At 41.4% G+C, this 23,965-nt stretch overlaps 1 protein-coding gene across 3 annotated transcripts in view; it reads right to left on the reverse strand.

Annotated features, from left to right (window-relative positions):
• Nucleotides 1–905: 905 nt before the first annotated feature.
• Rgs17 (regulator of G protein signaling 17) overlaps nucleotides 906–23,965 on the reverse strand; it is an 86,731-nt gene continuing 63,671 nt past the window's right edge. For all 3 annotated transcript variants that reach the window (XM_041680087.1, XM_041680088.1, XM_041680090.1), the window contains exons 3-5: nucleotides 13,598–13,687; nucleotides 11,352–11,586; nucleotides 906–7,989 (exon numbers count right to left, since the gene is read on the reverse strand). In XM_041680087.1, the coding sequence (XP_041536021.1) occupies nucleotides 7,801–7,989; nucleotides 11,352–11,586; nucleotides 13,598–13,687 (514 nt within the window). In that variant the 3' untranslated portion in view covers nucleotides 906–7,800. The remainder of the gene's footprint in view (nucleotides 7,990–11,351; nucleotides 11,587–13,597; nucleotides 13,688–23,965) is intronic.

Here is a 23,965-nt window from a genome sequence, read left to right on the forward strand (position 1 = left end):
TCATAAACCTTCCTTCTTCTGTTCTGGAGTTGTTCCTCACAGGGGGAGTACTCGCTTAGCTTGCTCAAGGCTCAGTCTCCAGCCCTGCAAAGAAAAAATCAAAGGCCTGCTTCTAGTATCCATCCCATCCTAACTGCTAACTGAAGCATTTGCAACTTCAAAAGACTCAACCACAGCCCACGGGAGAAGTGGGTACCGGAAGTGGGTAAATACAGCCAAGCCAGTCTTGGGAAAGCAGGGATTGAAGCTCAGTCTACAGGATTACTAGTTGTTGTTGTTTTTATTTTTTAATGTTTCATATAATATATATATATTATATATATATGGTTGTGGTTCATTGCTGAACGAGCTATCTTCATTGTAAAATAAAATGGTAAAGAATGGGTGCTCTTAAGGTGAAAACAAATTAAAACTATTAATTACAAAATTAAAAAAACGAATTTTGCATCATATCTAATCAATCCTTATCATCAAACACAAAGGTACTGAAGAGAAGAAATAAAGTGTCCCTTCAAATAACTGCAAGCAATTCCAGTACCTCAACTTTCCCTCATCCTTGTGTATTCAAGCGACACCCTGTAAATGTTTAGCTGTAAAATGGAGGCTGAGAGCCCGTTTTGTTTTGATTCTGACCTGAGTACAGAAAAGTATTATCATGTGGTTTTCTATGATAATACTATGAGGAAAAGTTCTTTCGAACTCTAAACTCAATTTTGAAGTGATTTTTTTTTCTGCCTTAGAAATCGTGGTGAGGGTACTTTGAATTTAGTGTCAGAAATTCTCCACTGCACCCTCCAAAATGTCAGTTCATTTAAGACTAATCTAAGGTCCAACACGGCATGAAGAATCCACAGTCATTCTACTCAGCTAGCCGTACACCAATGAGCAAACAACTTGTCTACAGGTATACATGGGAGAATTCTTTATTAATTCAAAACAGTTTAAGAAAATTGGTATAATGCATATGCATTTTACAATAATATCCATAAATCTCCACAATATAGTTAAATGAAAACACTTGTTATTTGATTTACTTTAAAAACTCAGATACACTTAGAGACTTCTGAGTTTTCTTACAGTATTGTCATGCTCAAATCTACCACACGGTAAAAACTGTAGCACTTCCAGGGAGTCTATTACTGTACACAGGTAAATGATAAAATCTACTCAATGGAATCAAACCCCAGAAAAACAAACTACAGCAAAGAGAACCTGGATTATCTCTTCGGTTATGAGTACCCACAGTTATTTTGGTATTGTGAAATAGCCAAGCATGGTTACTCTTGTACTCATGTCGTCAGAAACTGTGTGTGGTTCCCTAATAAATACATTGGTGGAATACAAAATATGGAAATAGATTACTAAATAGAATGAGCATGGAAGTGAGAAATTGTACATGTTCAAAGTGATAAATTTCACAGAATAAAATTCATTAAAACACTTCTTAGTATTTTGCAAACTCTTTAAAACCATACACAAGAAACACTGTGATACACAGGTTAAAGCTAGAGGGACAACATCAAGTCTTCCACACCACTTCAGCGCTGTATACATGGCTCAGTGGATAGTATAGGGGAAAGCATTAAACACGAGTCATAAATAACCTCTTACTACAATGAATGAGACTAAAGTCTTTAAATCCAGCATATGCACAGAATCTAAGTAAGTTTGCAGGGTGTGTTGGGGAGAGGGGGATCGGTTGCCCTTTCACAAAGTGACTATTCAAGCTAACACTGGTTTGGAATTTGACCCATTCCGCTTCCTAATTCATTGCACTTTCTTGATAGCATTTGTTAGTGATCCTTTAATGAAACCTAGCATTAGTGCTAAGAAGTCTGACAGAATTGTTTGTTTTCCTTGCTCAGTGTAAACGCAGAGTCCGTTTGCCTCTAAGACAGCCTCTTTGCACGAGTGCTGCTTGCCAGCAGAGAGACTACCTTTTCACGGGATGCTTTAGTCAGGTGATAGGAGAGTGGTAACAACAAGAGGAACCCAAAGCAAGAGCAGTTAGCCTGTTGACATGTGCCTTTGATATCATGTAATAAACTTGGCACTATTCAGTGCTGGACGGGCCGCTCAGCAGTTAGAGCACTTGCTGCTCTTGCAGAGGACCCTGATTCTGTTCCCAGCACACACCCAAGGACTCAAAACCATATGTAGCTCCAGTTCCTGGGGGCTCTACTGGCCTCTGCTGCATGTCTCTCTCACACACACATGCAGACAAAATACTTATACACATAAAGCCCAAATAAATCTTTACAATAACAAGAAAAGAATAACACGGTGACTCCTTCCAGAAACCAAACGCTCCTTTTAAATACGAGGAAAGTAGACAGAGCCCAGCAGAGTGATGCTCTGCACACAGACATCTGCTTCTTCTCAAAACTGTCATGGTTCTGCAAAATACAAGAGCATTTCTAGAAAGTCGCAGCGGAAAGGACAGGAGGAGAGGTAACAAAGTGGTTACCGGAGGGAGGGGCAGAGAGAGGACATTAGGTGAAGCAACTGGATATGGGAGCGGAGTTCAGACGCAGTGAGCCAACATTACTCTTTTAGTTGTGACTAATGGCTTCCCAGGGGCATAGGACACCAGGCCCTTCTGTACTACCTTTGTGAATTCTCTATAATGCTGAGAATATTCTAAACTCTGATGAGCGTCTTCATGAACCCATAGCCACTTTCATTCATCTTTCTATAACGCTGAGAATAGTCTAAAATCTGATGAAAAACTTCATGACTACGTAGCCACTTTCATTAATGTTTTCTATTCACAGATGCATGATAGAATTGACAAAATCACGCTGATATTAAGAAATATTTTTGTAATGGTGCTTTACAAAACATTATCTCTATCACTCATTGACATAGTTGGAATATTGCTAACTAACTTGATTTTATATTATTACTACCCCTTGGAATATTCATTTTACTTCCTATGTTTTCACCTTTGTGTATGTGTGGGTATATGTGCACGCAGGCATGTGTGTGCACACGTGTGTGTGTGCATGTTCATATTCATTTGTATATTTTTCAAGTGTGTTTCAAAGGAAGTAGAGGGCACAGGGAAAGTCGGTGGGTAATAAATGAGAACAAGATGTAACAAACATCTCTATGAAAATGTCATAAATGAAACCTTTAAGTTTTGGGAAAAGTACATTAAAATGACATTGACTACATACCTTCCTAAAAAAATGTGACTATTACTAGCCTGAAGAACTCTGATCAATTATCATATGCAACATCATTTTTCCTATGGCCACCCCATAGTTAATTTTCTTCATCCTCAGATGAAGAAACAGATACAGGCAGGATAATGGCTTTTTTACCATCTCTGGATATAAATGCCACTTGAAATCAGCTTAGTCATTTCAGAAGGAACTGTGCCCAAACCTAAGTGAGGGTGTTTGATTATCATACAAAAACACGCATCTCTAGCCACTTAAAACCTGAAATGCTGCAATAAAGGGCTAAATCCACAGGAACATTTGCAGCAGGAAACATTTAGTACAAAGACATGCGGAGGAATTGAGTTTCAGATTGTACACAGGACATTAAAATATAGCCTTTGGTTATCACTATCAGTGCTCGCGATAACGGCTTTCCCCAACTCAGAGCTGCTGTCACAAGAACCGAACAAGTCTCTGGTCCCATTTGCCCAATTGAGGCAACACCCTACTCCTCAGCGTTTGAACTGGGATGATGGTCTGGAATATTTACTTAAACAGGTGGGGAAGCCTGTCACTTATGGCTGTTCAGGAAGAGTTCTATCTGTAAGAGTAATATTTTTTTAACCTAGGCAGAAACCAAAGTTTGTTGTTGGGAACTAATACTTTTTCCATGCACTGTGTGTTGCAATAATAGGATAATGTAGAGGGAGGTTTAGGATGTTTTAGTGGAAATGTTTGCAGTTGTGGCAAGTGAAGAATTACTAAAATTACTACATGTGTTACACTTCTTTCTAAGGATGGCATAGTATATTGACCAGAAATTTAAAAATAGAAAAACAAGACTCAAATACTTGAAAAACATACTTTGGTGGTTGGCCATTAACCAGCAATCTAAATAGATAGGCAAGGCAATCTTTTGACATTCTTTCCGATTTCAAAATAATATGCTAATATAAAAAGCTTAATGTACTCAAAATTCATGTTATGTCAGGTTCTGGTTATATCTTCTAGCTGTTTAAAAACAAATTGGTGGTTTTTCAAAACGTTCTTTCCCTATGGTTTATCTTAAATTTCTCCCATTTAAAAATCTTCACCAAAGCACCTGATGGTTTTTATTTGTTGTGAGTGTAGTTCCCACAATCACCATGCTATTTTTCCAAGAAAATTAAAGAATTACAGAAAAAAAAATAGACTTAAATTAAGATTCAAGTATTATTTGAAATCAGCACAATAGGGGAGGACATGTATTTGTTTTCAATAAATAAGCCTTTATCTACTCCTTCCACACTGATCTAGCAAATAAACATAGCACACACTTCATACTAGGAGGCTTTGGAAAGCACTAATAAACATTCTGGCTATCATCACTGTTAGAACTGCTCACATATAAACATTATACGAGTTTTTTTAAGGGCCATATTAGAATTTTGACTTTTGTGTTTTATATTTTCAGTATCAAAGTCTCGTTTTGCTTATATCCACGTGTACCTTGTCATACTGTCAGAACATCTGTGATAACCTTAGATAACATCATGATAAGCCAGAAAGAGAAGAGTCATCCATCCAGTGTTAGCATGTTTATGTGGAAGGTCCACCTCTGAGGACCTGTCTTCAAGGCACCTCTCTATACAGCATCTATGTTTCTCTCCATAGCAGACATGCCGATAGATAGGTACTACAGAAAGTGCATTAACTTCTTCTGTGTGCACTAGCAGATTCTAACAACAGACAACGTCATCTTGGCAATCTAAAACACAAGGTGCTTCATTTTAAAGTGCTAGCATTTCCCCAGGGAGCTATGTACTCACAAGGAATGAAATTGAACTTGAATAAAGCAAGCGTGCTCCTGAAACGGTGGCAGGGAACCAGGGGAGGGCTTTTGTTTATTATATCTCTGTGATTTAAACAGATGACATCATACCGTACCTTAAAAACCACAGACATACTCTTTAAAACCTAAAACATTCTGAAATGAAATAAGGAACCCTCCCCCTGAAATAGGAATTTAGCATAAAACTGTGCACACGGCATGGCTCACGACACGGGTTGTGCAAATGTGCTCTAGAACCTTCTCAACGAAACTTCTTAACCCGGGTTTCCAAAAGACACAGCAACTTTAAATGCAAACATAACAAATGCCCAGGTTAGAAATGAGGACTCCTTACGAAGGCCCTTAACGTTTACATTTGGTAAAATATTGGATGCACTGTCAAGCAGACAACGCCCCTACTAGTCCAGAGCATCTTGTCAAGATAACCCATGATAGTAAGTCACCAGCATCCACAGGAACAGCAGGAATATAAAGTCTACATCAAAAACAACTTTGCATGCAGGTGTCATAGTATATTACACATCTCCTGGTACGCACACCAATTCATTGCGCCTCAAACACAGAAACACGTATGATGTCATACTATATAAGTGTACACATCACAGTAACGTAACAAACACTAATCAAGAAAATGGTTGAATGGTTTAGAATGACGGGACTTCACAGTAGAAGCAACGATGCTCGTTCTGAGCTTTCTTGACTCTTTAGGAAAAAAATAGGATTTTTTGTAAACATCTTCATAACTATCTTTTTTCTCAACATATTACTGAAGCTACGCGAACAGTAAATATCTAGGAGACATAGAGAAAGCACATCTTAAATACACTAACACTTTCAGAAAAAAAACCACAGGCATTTGTTAAAAGATGACTATTATAAATATTTTCTGTCTGCATCTTAACTATGTTTTCATAAATAATGTATTTAAAAGTGCTGAACATGGAAGGATAGTCAGCGACGCCAGTGTAAACAGAACCTTTTGTTTTCTACTCTGCAATTGTTTTTAAAATCCCATTTTGTCAAACACTGCAACAGTTAAAATATTTGCATAGGGAAGAGGTAATAGCCCTTTTAATCATAGCTCCTGAATTCTATATAAGTTAGAAAATCATACTCATTTAAAAAACAAGTCTTGAAATGCTTTAAATTTATGGAAAAAAGAAACATGATGCCAACCTTTCAAGTAAAATAAATTTAAAAAGAAAACTCCAAACTTTTCTTTTTAAAAAAATATGTTTAATAAATTAAAAAAAATGAGAGGTAGTTAAAAAAATGACAAATAAAATCTATAATTTTAATATCATCCTTAATATAAGGCCAGTATTCTCAGTGGATATAAATCTTTTTAAATCTTCCATTTTTTAGATTACTCAACATTATATTCATTGAGTTTAAGATTAAAAAAATAGTCTTCAGGGGATAGTGATATTGAAAGATAGGACCTTGATATAAATATGACATTGATTGTAACTTTGGATTTGTGCACAATATGACACTGATCTGCAGGTCAGAGATACATGCCAAGGTCAGGTGAGTATTTCATGTAAAGAGCCGATGGAATTACAAAAAATAATATTGGCAGCTAAAGGATTTGAGCACTGTACTGCCTTCTAATTGTGGGTGAGGGCCAATAGTTTGTTTTGAACAATGTTAAACTAAGACTTTCTTGAGATACTACATGAAAACAGTTAAGGTCTGACATCCAAAGTTTTCATCTTCATAACCCCTTGTGAAATGTTGCTTAGGAAAAACTAAAGCTTTTAACTGGATTAGATGTCCCAGGCAAATATGCCACATGCCAGCCGCAGTTCCTCAAGACGCCTTTCACAGTGCTGTCTGTAGGCATTCCCTACTGAATCTGTTCCTTCATAGCCCCAAACTGGAATATCAAGCATCCTCTTGTTTTCTTGCTGACATACATAACTTTACACAACTGTTTTAGAACTGGAGAGCCATTCTTTAATAAATAAATTACAGTATTGGACATTTGATATACACATAGACTCATTTCTTCTTTTAAACCTAAAAACAGTATCACTCTTGGATCTTTTCAGCGGGATAAGCTATCTTCAGATTGTTTTGTGCTTTGTAAAATTTTCTTATCACTGTTAGTTTTTTTTTTGTTGCTGTTTTCTTTTCTTTTAAACATAGCAAATTCTTCTGTAATGAACATGCCAGAGTTTGGGCAGTGAACCAGATCCGTCAACAGGCAGAAATATACAGCTACTTTTTTTCCATGTACAGAAAAATTGGCTTCAAAGTCCATGTACTAAACATAGTATGTAGCATGGTTAAATATCACAGTTACATGTTTAAAATAGCTTTTTTTGTATCAGATTATGCTTTTAACAACGCAAACCACAGCCAATTTGTTGGCAATTGTTTCTAAGAGACCATATTGCACAAAAGTCCTGAAATACATATATAAGGTACACTACAGATTAAATAGTACAACTAAGTGGCAAACAAAGCTGCTGTACTTTGCACATGCGGCCTCTGGAGATGCACTAGGAGACTGTTCAGAGGACTAGGAACACAGTTTGCTTGCAAGTAGAACAAGTGTTGAATCAAAGAGACTTAATTTGGCAATTCATTGTCTTATACAGGCTTTTCTCCAAATGAAATCATGGGTAACGTTGATAACAACGGAGACAAAGACCTTCACCGTTCTCTCTTGCCAGCATCCCAAGGGTGCCAACCTGGAGTTCTCCAGGAACTCAGTTTCTGATGTCATTTAACTACTAATATTTCCCATCCCAGCCCTCTGAAATGATTATTTTTTTTTGGCCTTTCACACGAAAATTAAGATTCAGAAGAAGAGGTGGCAGTACTTTCAACAAAAGTTTTATAGATTTGCGAGTTCAAGAATCGTGGGAAAGAATCCCTGTGCATCAGGGTGTAGATTTGCAGCTGGGCATCTTCGTACATGTGAGGGCTGGGGTCCAGCAGGTTCCTGTTGATCACCTCCCTAACTCGAGAATCCAGGCTGACCTGAAATGGAACAAGACCAGGTATGTCCGTGTGGTTTGCAAACGACTTCTCAGAGAAACTTCATCGATGAAGTCGGACACCCATAACCTCAAATATTGTCCTTTCAAAGACCAAATAGTGATTTGTGATTTCCCCCTTCTAATGATAAATTAAACAACAGGAAAAAGGAAGGAGAAGAAGAAGAGAAAAAATTGGTTGACAGCTATCTTGGCATCTTTGTGTTTGTCTTCTCCATGTAATATTGTGTAGCAGAGAATAATCAGAATATTATTCACACCCTCCATCCCTGCAATGCTGCGGTGAATCTGTTGACAACTAGGTACACATGTGAGGGCAGAATAGAGTTCTCCAGCCACACTCAACACACACATCATATAAGGCATCCATTGGTTTCACATCCCAATGGGTCTCACCAAGTCCAGGGTGGGAAAGCACAGACCACGGAAGAGTAAAGCAGGAACAGAGGTAGGTCTAAAGTCCTAGGAAACATCTTTAAAAGATCTCTGCCAAACAGACACTAGGATAATGAAGATCATATTTAATTGAAGAAGCTTAGGAATTCAGAATATTTACTAAAATTGCCAATGCAGTATTCCTTTGTAAGTATACAGAAATTAAATTCTACTATAAAAGAACATCCCATAATCCATCGCATGTTCCTATTACTGAACAATTTGCCTGAGGCACGAAGGATATACCAGGAAAGCAGAAACAAAAAATAGTACTAAGGCCATGGTGAGGGGAGCAGATCGAACAATCTGTCCTGAAAGACCATGTTAGAACAAAACCTACATATGAAGGAGGCTTTGATGCCTAACCTAGTCAGGGAAGAGAAGAAAAGGAAAACCCTACAGAAGGGCAGTGGTGGTGCGGACCTTTAATCCCAGCAATTGGGAAGCTGAGGCGGGCAGATCTCTGTGAGTTCAAGGGCAGCCTGGTCTACAGAGTGAGTTCCAGGAAAACCAGAGCTATACAAAGAAACCCTGTCTCGAAAAAAACAAACAAACCAAAAAACCCAATCACCCAGAGTGTTGCTCTCGACTGTCACCAGGTTCTGGCTGTTTTTCTGCTTCACAGACAAGACCGTGTGTTGTCTGCAGGGATCTCGGAATGAAGCTACGCAGATCTCATCGTGTTCTTGAACCCAGCAAACGTGTTAGTTTGATGGAGAAGCCGAAGGGCAGCTTGCTGGGTTTCTCAGGAAGCAGAGATCGGCATTCAGTTTCCTCAGGATGACCTAACCGACTTATGCATAGAAAAACGTATCCACCTCTCAGCTGGACGGCACATTCTTTTTGGCTGGGAATTCTCTTTTTAAAAACATGCTTTGTAAGTGAGCTCTTTACTTTTTTGCCTTTTTAATGTTATATGAAGTCACCACCACCAACACAGTAATAAAATTGTTAGAGATTTCATCTGAGGCTTTTATCTTCCCTAAAGATCTTTTTTGTCTGTTTCTACTGAATAAAAATATTAGTATTGGAGTTCAAACGGGCTCATCTTATCCTGAAATGTCACTGTCAGGTGACATCCTGCCAGACACACCCTTCCCCCCAGTTTTGTCACGGTGCTCTTACCTTTAAGCTTGAGAGAACTTTTCCTTTGGGGGGGGGGACTAAAGATCTATGGCTGAGAAGAGAGGTTTGTCTGCCTCTTAAAGGTACAGTGACATCTACAGCAACAACGACTTTTCGGGAGCTGGTGTCATGTTAGTTATAGTAAGACAAATAGAATCTAACTTTATCTTTTTGAATATTAACAGCAACGTAATATTGTAGTAATCACTGTGCAGAGCAGCATCCGGACCCTGCAACCATCGTGTCTTTTCATTGACCTTTTGGGAAATGAAATATTTACCCCTTCCTCCCATGAATTGTTTTATCACAGCAATAGAGAAGCAGACTGGGACGGGGATTGGTCGATGTGTAGAGGAAATATTGCTGGAGTATTCTGGAATACTGGTGACATTTCAATAATAAAAATCAGGGTTATGTAGAAGGACTTCATTAGAAGTGACACAGTTGAAGTCACATTCCCAATCTAAAGATATTTTATGTGTCTCAGAGGAGGAGGAAGGGTAGAGAGGATGCTGTCCTACTGAGAGGTTGGACAAGGCACCGATGCCTACAGTTGGGTTCTAGGGGACTTCAGCCAAGTAACGTGCAAGAGGCTGAACTCTGGGATACGAAAACAGGTCTGGAATTTAAATGTGTAGGTTAAACATCACAGACGGAAAAGGCAAGAGACAGGGCAGCGAAGTAAGGGGAAGGCATTCTAGAAGCCACTTGTTTTCTGGGGGTTGGCAAGGCATCTAGAGCTCTGATACCCAGGCTCCAGGGGGGCTGGTCATCACATTATGGTCGCCTTTTGATGAAAACATTCCTCAAGAGCAAATTAACTTCAAGTTTTAATATGCTTGCCAGAAGTATCCCTTAGAGGTTCATCCAGGTAATGGGAGAAACAGGCTGGCGCTTCTGATAAAGTGTAAGGAAGGAAAACAGTTTCTCTTCTCCATTTCTGTCCAAGAGTTAGCGGTAAAGAAAGGAGGGCAGGGCGGGGGAGAAAGGTCCTGCCTAAGAGTCAACAAGGATGCCATGGGGTTTTATTTGTTTTTGTTTATTGTTTGTTTGTTTGTTTTGAGCGCCGTCTAGTCGCCAAATGTTTTCAGACTAATATATTATGTGAACAGCTGGGTAAAAGCAAGGAATCCTGGGCTCTGCTTCCCTAAGTCCTTGGTGGGATGTGAGGTGGGGCTGGCTTTGCAGTTAAAGCACTTGCCTTGCAGGCATAAAGCCCAGAGTTTGGTTCCATTACCAGAAACGCACAGGGACGCCCGGTGGATGAGACAGTCTCTTGAGAGCCTCTGAGGAGGCAGGAAATCCCCAGAGCATGAAGGCTGGAGCGGAGAGCTCTGGGTTTGACTGAAAAAACCCACCTTGATGAATAAAAAGGAAGGGCAATTGAGGATGATTCCCAATGCATGTGCACTGATAGGCGTGTACACACACACACACACACACACACACACACGCACGCACGCACGCGCACACTCTTAGGTATAGGCTGCGATGACTGGCTTTTTAGACATCCGTCCCAGGAATACTCTCAGGCGTACGGCCAGAGCATCATTCTTTGGAACGCGCTACCCACGTTAAAACATAGCTCCTTGCTTCTTTCTGCACAGCATTAGTTCTGGAAAGCAAGCCTCTGTCACACACCATTTGGCTAGAGATAAATGAACACCACCCACTGGGAGACCTGACCTCCCATGTCTGGGGGCCACTGAATGGCAGCTCATTAACCTACCCAGAGAGGCTCACCCTGGTCTCAGAAAGCCCACCTCAGCGTTCTCCGGCTCTTACCTCCTTCGGCGACAGTATAGAGATGTAGTCTTCGTATATAATCCTGGCCTTCTCTTCAACGACTTTTTTGTTCTGCTCTTTCTTTAAGTCTTCGCAGGCTAGCCAGAAGAGGAGGTTCTCCTCGCTGTATTCTGTTCGGAGGAACTCTCGGAAAAGGTTTCTTCCTGCAGGAGCCTTCATCATCTTGTCAAAATTTTGAGACCAGGACTTGACCTCGTCTGCAGTGGGGTTTTGGCTGCGGAGACAGAATGAAGCCATTAGAAGCAGCTTTCACCTGTGGTGCCAGCAGAGGAAGGGCGGGTGGTTTTAAAGTCCTAGTCACGTGCTGCCCTCTAGTGGTTGTGTTTCGCTATTGCGCCTGGCTTGATCTAGCGAGCAATCTGAGGGACTGAATCAGTCCTGAGCCTTGACAAAATGACCCCTGGGTGCAAAGACAGCCATGGGAGCTGAGGCTCAGAGCAGTAAGGAGTTAGATACCACATGACCACGGCTGTCGGACAGTTTTAAAGAATCCTGCAAGTGGTGATGTTCCTTAGCTTTTTCTTGTAAATGAACGGGAGGTTTTCTCTCTATCTTGTTTGCATTGGTTTAACCATAAGAGAGAAAGAGTTGATTTTTCACCTCCGGTACCGGCTTATTATTTACACAATCTAAAATAAGAATATGTTTTGTGCACTTTATCCCCAATGCTCAAAATATTCCTTGGAAAGCAGAGGACTAAGAACAGCATAAGGGATTTTCTGGATAACTATATATAATAAAGATCACTATTGCCAAAATCACCAGTCACCGACCAATTTGCCCTCACACCAAAGAAGGAGAAACACAAAGCTTGGAGTTTTTTTTTTAAATGATCCAGAATCTTAGCTTTTGATTTAAAATATGTTTGGTTAGGAGGAGTATTATTTTATTATTATTTTTTTAGTATATAGCCAGGTCTCTTAAATAGACTTATAGCTGTCCCATAATATCTGAAGCTTTCCATTCATCTACAATATTAAATTTGGGGCTGGGGGATGCTTCAGTGGGTAAACCTGAGTTTGAATCCACAGCCCCCATGTAAAAACCAGGTAAGGGGACATGCTCCAGACAGGTAAGGGGTCGTGTTCCATATCCCCAGTGCTTGGGGTAGGGGGACGGAGATAGCCAGATGCCAAGCACTCACAAGCAAGTTAAGTCTAGCAAAACTTTGAGCTCCAGGGTCAGCGAGAGACCCTGCTTTAAGAAGGTGGGCGTGCATAGCATGATAAAGGAGGTCACTTGATGTTCACTTTTCACGGGAGAGCACACCCGCACACATGTGCACATACACATCCATAAAACACGAACCTACACGTGCTCACACTCACTCTCAATGAAAATTAAGTGTACAGCTGTCTAACGTCACAGTGAAACTCATACTGAACTTCTACAAAAAGCAAAAGAGGAGGCATTTACAATGATGTGAACCATCAACTTATAATTAGGTTGTCGCCTCTAAAACCACGTTTCGATTCCTCGTTTTGGAAAGACACGGTTGAAGTCTGTTGTGGTGGTTATAAAACCAGGAGCTGGCTAGCTGGCTGTTTTTCCTGGTTGATTTTGGAAATCCAGTGTATGTGTGTGTGTGTGTGTGCATACATGTTTATGTATGTTCCTGTGTATATGCGGATGTGCATGTGTGTATGTGTGCATGTGCCTATGTGTGTATGTATGTATGCAGTAATGCCCATGAGTGTATGAGTGGGTGTGCATGTGTGTTTGTGTGCATGTGTGTATATATGTGTATGTTATGCATGTGTGCGGTTGTGTGTATGTACCTATGTGTGCATGTGGTGTTCAGATTCCTATAAAATGAAGACAAATTTTAAAATATTTCCAGTCAAGAGAAGTAAAAGTAAGCCATTTTCTGCGGTTAGTTCAATAACATTTATTGAACTTACAGAGAAAAATAGACTTAGACAGTGCTTGACTTTGTAGCATGGCTAATAGAAAACCTGGTCAAAACTAATTGCAATCATCAGTAAGATCTTCCAGGCTGAATGCTGAGCTGCCATTCCTTTCCGAGACCCACAGGGGTGATGCTTTGACACGGAGTGGGGGCAGGGGTGGGGAACCAGTGGCATCAACCCACAGAATGGATGGACGGACTCCAGCCTCGCCGCCACACTCACCATTCTGCTAGATTTCTGCACGGGGCGGGGGCGGGGGTGGGGGACAGTGGCACCAACACTCAGAATGGACTCCAGCCTGGCCAGCGTACTCACCATTCCTCTAAGACCTGGATGTTCTCCATTTTTGTGGTGTGGGGGGGTCTCCCCGCAGAGTCTCCTCGCTCCTCATTCCTGACAGTGAGGCTGAAATGAAACACACTTTGTCATGGGAACTGCAAAAAGTCAAAGAAAAGAATCACTTCCACAGGAGAAACAGGTCACAGAGATTCTACTGCCAACCATGTGGGGTTATTTAAAATACAGAAAAAGGAATACCACTTTTAAATGATGGTGGAGAGTTGGTAAGTCTATACCGACTTAAAAAAATATAAAACAAATCAGAACCCTGACATGGATATCAGTATCTATTCTGACTTCATTATTATTATTAAATTATTATTATTAAATTATTGTATTATTATATTATTAAATGACTTAAATTATTTTACATAAGCATACCTTTATAACCTCAACACTGGACGTGCATTAATATTTGAGATATTGCTGTGTTACCTTTAAAAGTGGAGAGTCATTTAATTTTTGCTTAGTTCTGTTCAGCTTTTCTGATTTGTTTTCTCCTTATTAGTAGCTAAGAAGAAAGAATATGTCAGAAGCCAATACTTAGATACCTTTCCACCATCCTTCCCTTCGAGCCAGATTTCTGTCATCAATACTGTCATTCCTCCAGACCCTAAAGTCTGAACAGTTTGATTGGGTTCTATATCAGTCAATTTCCAGTGGCTTGGGAGAGACAAGGAAGAAATTGCAAGGTGTGGGGCAGGAGACCACTGGGTGAGTGTGTTGGTCACTTCCCATTGTCACCTCAACAGGATCCAGAACCATCAGGAAGACTCCGGCTATGCCGACGGGGGAAATGCCTTGATTACGTTCACTGATATGGGAGGAGTAACTTTAACTGTGGGTGGGGCTATTCTTCAGTCAGAATTCCTGGATCTTCTGAACACATTAGCATTCCCCCTCGGTTTCCTTACTATGACTATGACAAAACAGTTGCTTCAGGCTCCTGCTGACTGGACTTCCCCACCATAACGGACCATACCTTGAACTGTGTGCTAAAATAAGCCCTTTCTTCTGTAAGCTGGTTTTGTGTGTGTATTCTATCATGGTAATAGGAATGAAGCTGAGGCTGGAAGAAAAGGCTCCAAGTCACTGTGACCCAGAACAAGAGGTTGGGGACTAGGAAAGCCCTGTGTGTTCCATTAGAACAAGAAGAATCGCTGATTAAGGTCAACTGTAGCTTAATGGTGCCTTGTGATAGAGACCAGGGTTAAGGGGAAAATGAGAGAGAGAGAAAGAGAGAGAGAGAGAGAGAGAGAGATGTCCCGTAGATGCCAAGGGCAGGTGGGATGGTTCCAGGGCTTAGTTGGTTAAAGCACCTGCCCAGTGATTTCTCAGTGGTCCTTCATCAGCAGAAATGCAAGTTCCTGAGCTTAAAACAAACAAACAAACAAATGGATATTTCTATCCAGAAGATGATGGGTTTCTTGGGAACCCATCAGGAGCAAACAAAGATCCCATAGCATCTCTTCCATTGGCTCATTCACCCATGTACATCCAACAGTGATGGAAGTTAGCTTTTAGTGACACCGTTCTCTCTACGTTAAATGTTACCATCCCCATTGTAAAGGCAAGGAAAGCAAAGGTCCGAGTGGTCTAAGTTGTCAAAATCAGAGCAGAGTTGTACGGTTTGGCTTGAAGCCTGTAACTCTACATTTTTACTGAGTGCCTACTATATATACCAGGCCTCCTGTTAGGTACAATCATTGTTAACCACTAAATATGGCCGCGGTAGAAGGGAAGCCTGTGGGGTCAGGGAGGTAACCCATGAGATGTTCTTCTCAGCCTAGAAAGTCTGGCTAGCGAAACTGAGAGACAGCGTCTTGTGAATATAGTTGTGACTCTCAGATTGTGGCAGGGAAAGATGGAGAGAATGTAGAGAAGAATTTAAAGAATTCAGGTTCCGCAGGATGGTGGTGGCGCACGCCTTTAATCCCAGCACTCAGGAGGCAGAGGCAGGCAGATTTCTTTGAGTTCAAGGGCAGCCTGGTCTATAGGGTGAGTTCCAGGACAGTCAGACCTACACAGAGAAACCCTTTCCCAGAAACAAACAAGCAAAAAGAGTTCAGATTCCTACCAGTGAGGCGAAGCTACCTTTGAGTCTGACTAGGTAGGAAAATTAATTGGCAAAAGTACATCCATTGGAGAGAAGAGACTAATCAACGTCGGGAAAGATCCTTTAATACAACGAAAAATAAATAAATAAAACTTAATAAAGAAGTAAAGTACTCCCAGCCTGGGGGACTGTGGCCAGCTTGCTGAAATAGAGTCATGGGAGAAGGTAAACTTCTGAAAAAAAGTGGCAGAGTCAAAAAATTCCGGAACGCTGGCTGGTTCCAAGAGGCACCGATCCTGGCAGCAGTCCAAGCACTAGAGCGGCAGAGGCTTGGGTGCAGCCTGGGGCGAGGGGCTGAGAGAAAGCAGCGGTGCTCAAGTTAGCCCAGCGTGTTGGCACTAGGGATACGCTTGATGTCCAAGGTAGCCCAGGAAACTGCCGCCTTCGTAACCGCAGTCCTAAGATTCGTCGCTTGCTCTTTGAGTGAAGGTGTTCCTGGAATCTGAGTGGCTGTTTGGGTGAGACACATCGCTGACATTACGCTGTGGCATTTCCCCCACATATATCAAATATGCGTCTTTCGTGACTTTTACAAAAGCTCTCATTGAGACCGGAAGTTCCTCATTTCTACCCAGTATCCCAGAGAAGGTACCACACAAAACGCAGGTCACCGCTCACTCTGTGGAACATATCTTGGAAATTGCTTCCCTTTGGGCTTCTGCCGCAGGCAACAAATCTGGAGTCCATGTGCATGAATCACACACTTCCGAGCATAAATCCTGGCTCTTGTGTCTGTTCCTGCCATGTTTACAAACATCTCAAATGCCGCCATATTAGAGCCATCAGTATGAAATATTGGATTCTGTTTACATCTCTTGTTTCTACAGATGGTAAAATATGGACACACATTTGGACTAAAACTAGTTGTGACAGACATTCAGTAAAAGCTTCACTGTTCTCCACGGGTGCAGCTTTTAATTTAATACTGGGCACAGCCTTAGCTTTCGATTAAAAAAAAAATCAATCTTAAGCAGTGGTAACATAGGCACATAGTACAAGAATACTCAGAGATAGTTGGCTGGGTACACTAGCCAAAGGGGTGATTTCTGGGCTTGATTGAGAGACTCTGCCTCAAAGAATAAGTTGGAAGGTAGATTTCTGATATTAACCTTCCTCAAGTCTGTGCATGTGTGTGCTGTCTCGTGCAAACTTGCATACATGCACACACACACACACACACACACACACACACACACACACACAGAGAGAGAGAGAGAGAGAGAGAGAGAGAGAGAGAGAGAGAGAGAAAAGAAAGATTAGTCACCAGAAATGTCATCTAGAGCTCGAGATGAAGGAAACGAGGGTGAAATCGTTGCTGGTCTGGCTGCCTGCCTGTCCAGAGACTGTCTCTTTCTTCCACTTGGCTCTGCCCTAAGGACTCATGGGCTTGGGACTGTTTTTGAAGGTAATAAATTATGACTCATATTTTTATTCTAACCTTCTCAGTATTATGTATGTTTGAAAAAGTTAAAAAAGACTATCCCCCTTCACTAAACATAAGAGTTGTGAGATCTCAAAATGATATGTGTGTTAACTGCCCATTGGACAGGTTCTAGAATCGCTGGAGAAATGGGCCCCTGGGCCTGCCTATGGGGGTTATATTGACTGTATTAGTTAGTATAAGGTGACCCAACTTGATGGTCGGTGGGACTAAGAATCTTGTAGGGGGTTCTAGACTATATAAAATGGGGGAAGGGAGTTGGACATTAAAACATGTTCATTGCTATTTCTTGACTGCGGATGTGATGTGGCCAGCTGTTTCAAGCTCCCCATATGTTGATTTCCCTGCCATCATGGACTACACCTGGAATTGTAAGTCAGAGTCGACTGCTCACTCCTTAAGTTATGTGACTTTTTTTCCTTCTTCACTTTCAGGTTGATAACAGTTAAATAGACATTTCTACCTTCTGATCTAAGACACAAAGAGAAGGAGACACACCCACCGTGCTCCCTGTGGGGCTCTCCATCAAAGCCTACACACTTCAGGGGCATGGAGCCTCAGCAACCCAGGCTATAGCTGCAAAAGCAATCATGGAAACTCGCTAGAGATTCTCAGGCCTGGTGACCTCAGGACGGAAGGAAATATGTCTAGTACATTTGAGAGAGCAAGAAAAGTGGGCTTTGCGCATGGATGGTGGATTGATTGCAGAGCAGCGTGAATTGTGATGGGGGATGAGTGAGGGGGTGGGGAGTAAAGAGGTGGGAGGGGCGGGGAAAAACGACTGAAGCTGGAGGCGGCTTTCCTTGCCCTTTATAAGAAATAAAGCACTCTTCATTTTGGAAGGCGGTCAGCTGCTGTAAGAAAACAATCAGTGCTTAGAAACAAGGCTTTGAGAAAGTGGTAAATATCATGAAACCTTCGCAGTAGCCATGGTGATGCTGGAATCGCAGATGATCACACGTATTTATGTAAAATGCAGTGAGGAATGGGTAAAGTGCACAGATTTAGCCCACGGTGACAGCAAAGCTCCGGAAGGGCACCACCCTCATCAGGGATCAGGGACCAGCACCTTTTCATTTGCAAGGACAGAGGTGCTCAGGCCTACTCACACACTGCCCCCAACCGCAGCAAGCTGGGGCCGACATCCTCTGACCTCCAGCCTCATGCTGGCTTTGCTCGGCAGCATGACCACTGCCTCTTCTTCGAAAAGCTGTCCTGGATGTTTTACCTTTTCAGTTACTCACAGAAGTGGCCCAATCTTAGAGAAAATCTGTGGGAGGGGCATATCAGAGTGCTAAGGGCATTTGTTCACAACACGGGGCACACAGAATGCACACACCAGACACAAACAACACTACCGTCTTCACTCAAACCCACACCCACCCCAGAACACAGCACACTGAAACAATAGCAGACGAAGCACAAACACACTGAAGTCAGACAGTGGCCAAGGATGCCTTCAATGTCAGGCAGAGAATAGGTCAGTTTTGAACTGAGAGGTGAACATCTCCACGGCCATGTTTGTAATATAGCTTGGTTTTGAATGGTATGTAGAGAACAGTTTGAAATTCATGTCTGGAACTGTCATGCAACACATACAATGTTGGTGTATTTAATGCAATGCTAAAGAAAACAAAGATGGAGACCAATGAGTGGAACGCTTGCCTAACGTGCATGAAGCTCTGCGTTCAATTCCCAGAGCCATATAAAGCCAGGCGTGGTGGTGCACGCTTGTAGTTCCAACACTAGGGATGGGAAGGCTGGAGAATCAGAGGCTGAAGGTCAACTTCAAGGTCAACCCATGCTCTGTAGACCCAGTCTCAAGAGGATCAACCAATCACAGCATACCACATCACAAAGAGTCTTACTTTTTACAATCATATATTATGTAACGAAATAAGAACTCATTCAGCTTTTTGTTGCTGTTATGATTGATGTTTAATTAAATACCTGGAGTAAGATCATATGCTATTAAAGTTGCTTCCACTAGATGGCTATGTTTCCTTTAGAAATACAAGGTTAAGTCAGAAGAAAGACCAAAAATCTCTCTGAGAGCAATTATGCTTTTTGGAAAAATAAATATTCTCTTTCGTGTAAGACATTTAGATGATTCTGTTGTTCCAAGGACTTTGATAATAGTTGTTTAGTTTTCTTTTTTTTTTGTGGATGTATTAATCAAGATGGAAGGGGAGAGTAGATTTTTCACCTTGAGCTGTGTTCAGAATGAATATTCCCTGGCCAAAGTCACTTGATTTTGAAATATTTTTGTCTTAAAAGATGCTGGCATTGCTGGGCATGCTGGTGCAAACCATTACTTACTGTGGGACAATGGTTTGTTCCCTGTAAAGATTTGTCACTTATACTGGTTTAATAAAATGCTGATTGGCCAGTAGCCAGGCAGGAAGCATAGGTGGGGCAACCAGAACAGATGAATTCTGGGAAGAAGAAAGGCCAGTCTGCAGTCATCACCCAGACACTGAGGAAGCAAGATGAGAATTCCTCACTGATAAAAGGTTGGTTAGCCATGTGACTAACACAGATAAGAATTATGGACTAATTTAAGCTGTAAGAGTTAGTTAATAAGAAGCCTAAGTTAAGAGGCCTGCAAGTTTATAATTAATGTAGATCTCTGTGTGTTTCTTTGGGACTGAACGGCTGCAGGATTGGGCGGGACAGAAACCCCTGTCAATAGTTACTCCCAGCTGGGCCGGTGGTGGTGCACGCCTTTAATCCCAGCACTCTGGAGGCAGAGGCAGGCAGATCTCTGTGAGTTCGAGGCCAGCCTGGTCTACAAGAGCTAGTTTTAGGACAGGAACCAAAAGCTACGGAGAAACTCTGTCTCGAAAAATCAAAAAACAAAACAAAACAAAACAAAACAAAAAAAAATCAAAAAAAAAAAAAAAACAAAAACAAAAAAAAGTTACTCCCAGCACTCGCTGAGGAAGCAAAGGCAGGTAGGCTCTAAGTTCAAGTTCAGCCCAGTCTCAGAGAAAGTTCCAGGAAAGCCAGCTACAAAGAGAAACCTGTCCTGAAAACAAACAACAAAGAATGATGCTGGCATACTCTTATTAGCATTTTCAGTATCCCTTCCAATAACAAGTCATTTTGTACTGTGTGTGAGTATGGGAAACAGTCACATATACTTAGGGAGGGTTTTAGCTAACAAAGGGTGGCTGAAAGCCTATATATCTATATGTAAATAATGACAAACATATATAATATACATATATATTGTTTTAAAAGAGCCATTGTGAGAGGAGACGCTCCACATCACTTCAATTTCAGCTTAGCTTGAGCATAAAAGTTTACTTTGTGCTAGGCATAGTGGCACACGTTTTTAAATCCAGCACTTGGGAGGCAGAGGCTGGTGGATCTCTGTGGGTTTGAGGTCAGCCTGCTCTACAGAGTAAGTTCCAGAAGAGCCAGAACTACATAGTGAAATCATGTCTTGAAGAAAACAAACAAACAAACAAAAAGATTTTCCTTGTTTTAATCCATGGAAAACAAAGACACATTTTTTTCAGCCTGACTCAATCTCTCCTTCGTTTTGACTTTTCTCCATAATACACATTTTTTAAAGGTAGGTTTTAAAAAAAAAACATCCTTTTTTTCTGTATTAAATTTTATTTCAAATCCCAAAACAGGTATTTTAGGTACATTGACAAGCTGATTAGCTCTGGGATCTTTCAGGCTCTTTTAACAAGAAACGATATGGCTAAAATCTATATCTATTCTGCAAGCTGATGTTCAGTTAGAGGACCAAATTTTCTTATTTGGCATGAAGTGTGAATCTCTGTTTTTCCTTAAAATGAAGATAATTACAAGACCAACTATACAGATGATAGTATAAGCTACAAGCCAGCTATTGGGCTCTTCTGGTCTCAGAGTGGGCTGGAAGCTATTTAAGCTCCTCTTTCAACCCACTGTCATTGTCTTTGCAATTTAGAAGTAGCTAGTGGATGCTTTTGGAGAAGAACAGGTACCTCAGGTTGAGGAGGCCAAAGCAACTCCCATTCGTGGACAGACACTGTCTTGAAGAGAATGTGTGGGTATTCACCCTACTCTTTACATGACTTATTCGACTGGGGTGCAAGAGTGTGACTCAGTTAGTGTTCTTGCAAAAACTGCAGACGGGGGAAGGTTACGACGTTAGCAGTTGATCTACAGAAATGCGCTTCATAGTTGGCAGGGATTCATTTCCCATTCATAGCTTGACTGGGACTTCCCAGTTCCTATGACTAAGATTTCCTGTGGAATAGACGTGGGGGATATCACTGGGGATACATATGATCGGCAATAACAATGTTAATATGCAGGGGAACGTGAGGGCTGTATATGGAATTTCTGGGGCTCTGAGGGTTTTCTGCCGGTGTGGTGCACCTTTCAAGAAGATCTAGTTATCAGAGAACCCAAGAGCAAAAGCACAGTGAGAGAGAATGCAGAAATGGTATTGGTTACATCAACTGGCAACGTGCTAATGAGAACATTGGCAAACACACAGTAGTCAAATCCTACTATGTCCAGAAAATCCCTTGTCCACTGAGACTTGTGAGGTCAGGATAACTTTAGTTAAGGATTACTCATGTGAAGATTGTAGAGTACAAGGCTTCTATGTACACAAGTGCTGGAAAATACAACTCTTGCTATACAAACCTGAGGACCTGATTTCCAGCCCCGGCACCCATATAAAAATGTGGTACAGAGCTAGGGAGGCAGTGGCCAGGGGACGCCCTGTCCTGCCAGGCTAGCCTCATTGTTGAGCACGCAGTGATAAGTTGTGTTTCAACAGACAAGTCCGAGGGTTATTGAGGGACGACAACTGAGGTTTATCTCTGGTCTTTCTATCTGCACATGAGCATACATGTAGGCTCACACACATGTGAACATATGTGTGTGTGTCCGCATACACAGATTTGATTATGTTCTTACTCACATCGTACTAGAGAAGAAGCTGAAGCTCAGAGGGATGAGGAGACTTGTCAAGGGCTTCATGTTTACATGTGATAAAAGAGACATACCAGATCTGCCCAATCCCAGACTGCCTAGTCTTCTCATGCTGTGTCCTGAAAGTCAGCTTTATTTAAGGGAAAAAAAAATATCTTGAGAATTTTTGTGTTGTCTTTGAATGTGACAGGGCAGCTTTTATTCAGAAGGAAACACTCGGTGCTACCCTTGTTCTGTCACATATAGGATGAATAATTGGGATGGTTCCATATTTTTTATGAAATATATATGGTTTTATTAAAAATAATGGTAAACATTTGCCTTCCACTTGGCAATCGATGCTGTCATCCGTGAGAGGTATGTTCATATATATTGATATCAAAACAAAGATATACGTGATGATTAATATTGATTATGAATTTGACACCATCAAGAATTACATGATGACATCCCGCTGCAGTTGCCTGTGAGGGAACACGTGGATTAGGGCATTACTTTCCTCTCATGGCACTGCCTACTGCACAGACTTCTCTCTTCCTGTCCCCACCTCAGGGTACTCATGTCATAGAAATCACAGTGATGTCCCCAGAAAGTTTGCTGGGCTATTGTCTTTGTTCTATACTGAACTAGCTGACGTACAGCTGTCTTAGCTCCCAAGGTGGCTCCCTCCTTACTGAGCTGACTCAAGTTAACCATCTTTCTTCCGCTATGATTGTGTCATGGCGACCCCTTTACTCTCCTAAATATGCTCTGCATGATAAATTAATCCACTATTTCATTTCTTCCCTTTGCATCTTTCCACTGGAAACCTAAATTGTGTAATGTGAAACTTAGAAAATATTCATCCTGGGGCTGGAGAGAGGGCTCAGAGGTTAAGAGCATTGCCTACTCTTCCAAAGGTCCTAAGTTCAATTCCCAGCAACCACATGGTGGCTTACAACCATCTGTAATGGGGTCTGGTGCCTTCTTCTGGCCTGCAGGCATACACACAGACAGAATATTGTATACATAATAAATAAATAAATATTAAAAAAGAAAATATTCATCCTTAAAGGGTTCATTCATTTTTATTTGATGTATGCGATTGTTTTCTCTAACATATTTATACTACACCGACTGTGTGCCTAGTGCTCACAGGAGCCAGAAGAGGGCGCCAGATCCCCTGGGCCTGGCCTTCCGGATGGTGGTGAGCCGCCACGTGAGTGCAGGGTGCTGAAGCAGGGGCCTCTGCAAGAGCAACGAGTGCTCTCAAAGACTGAGCCATCTCTTCCACAGAAAAGCACTTTTTTTTAAAAGTAAGTGAAATTTCAAAAAAAGGTAGGGAGACTATATTTGTGGTGGACACAGGTCAGCTTAGGTTTTATTCCGACAGCTTCACGATAGAGAGGGACCTATTAAGTCTGTTTTAGATGTGATCGGAGGCAGCTGAAGTACTGAGCTCTTTCAAAAGCTAACCTGGTAATCAAACCAAGTACTGGTGCCTGGATTGTCTAATGACTCTATTCGTTGTCACCATGGAGACAGGGTGACCTTGGTGAATGAGTGTTGATGAGATAAAACCATACCAACAATGGATAATCAATCGACTGTAACCTTGTGATTTAATGAATGAATGCTGCACAGACGTTCCAGAGACCTACCGCCCACTCTTTGGCTTGTGTCCATGGCCTATGACAGCTACGATCCGCTGATAAACTTCACATAGCTTATAGGAGCTACTGAGGAACTTCCCCCATGTCGTTGTAGGATGGCGTCTCAAGCCAGGACCTCTGTATAAGCTATGTTCACGATGATTCTGTCATAAGTGCTGTGTAGAGACAAATCATTTCAGAGGAACAGGTTG

The sequence above is a fragment of the Microtus oregoni genome, unplaced genomic scaffold, assembly GCF_018167655.1.
Source record: "Microtus oregoni isolate MIOR12 unplaced genomic scaffold, Mior012 000033F_ref0000390, whole genome shotgun sequence".
NCBI classification, from domain to species: domain Eukaryota; kingdom Metazoa; phylum Chordata; class Mammalia; order Rodentia; family Cricetidae; genus Microtus; species Microtus oregoni.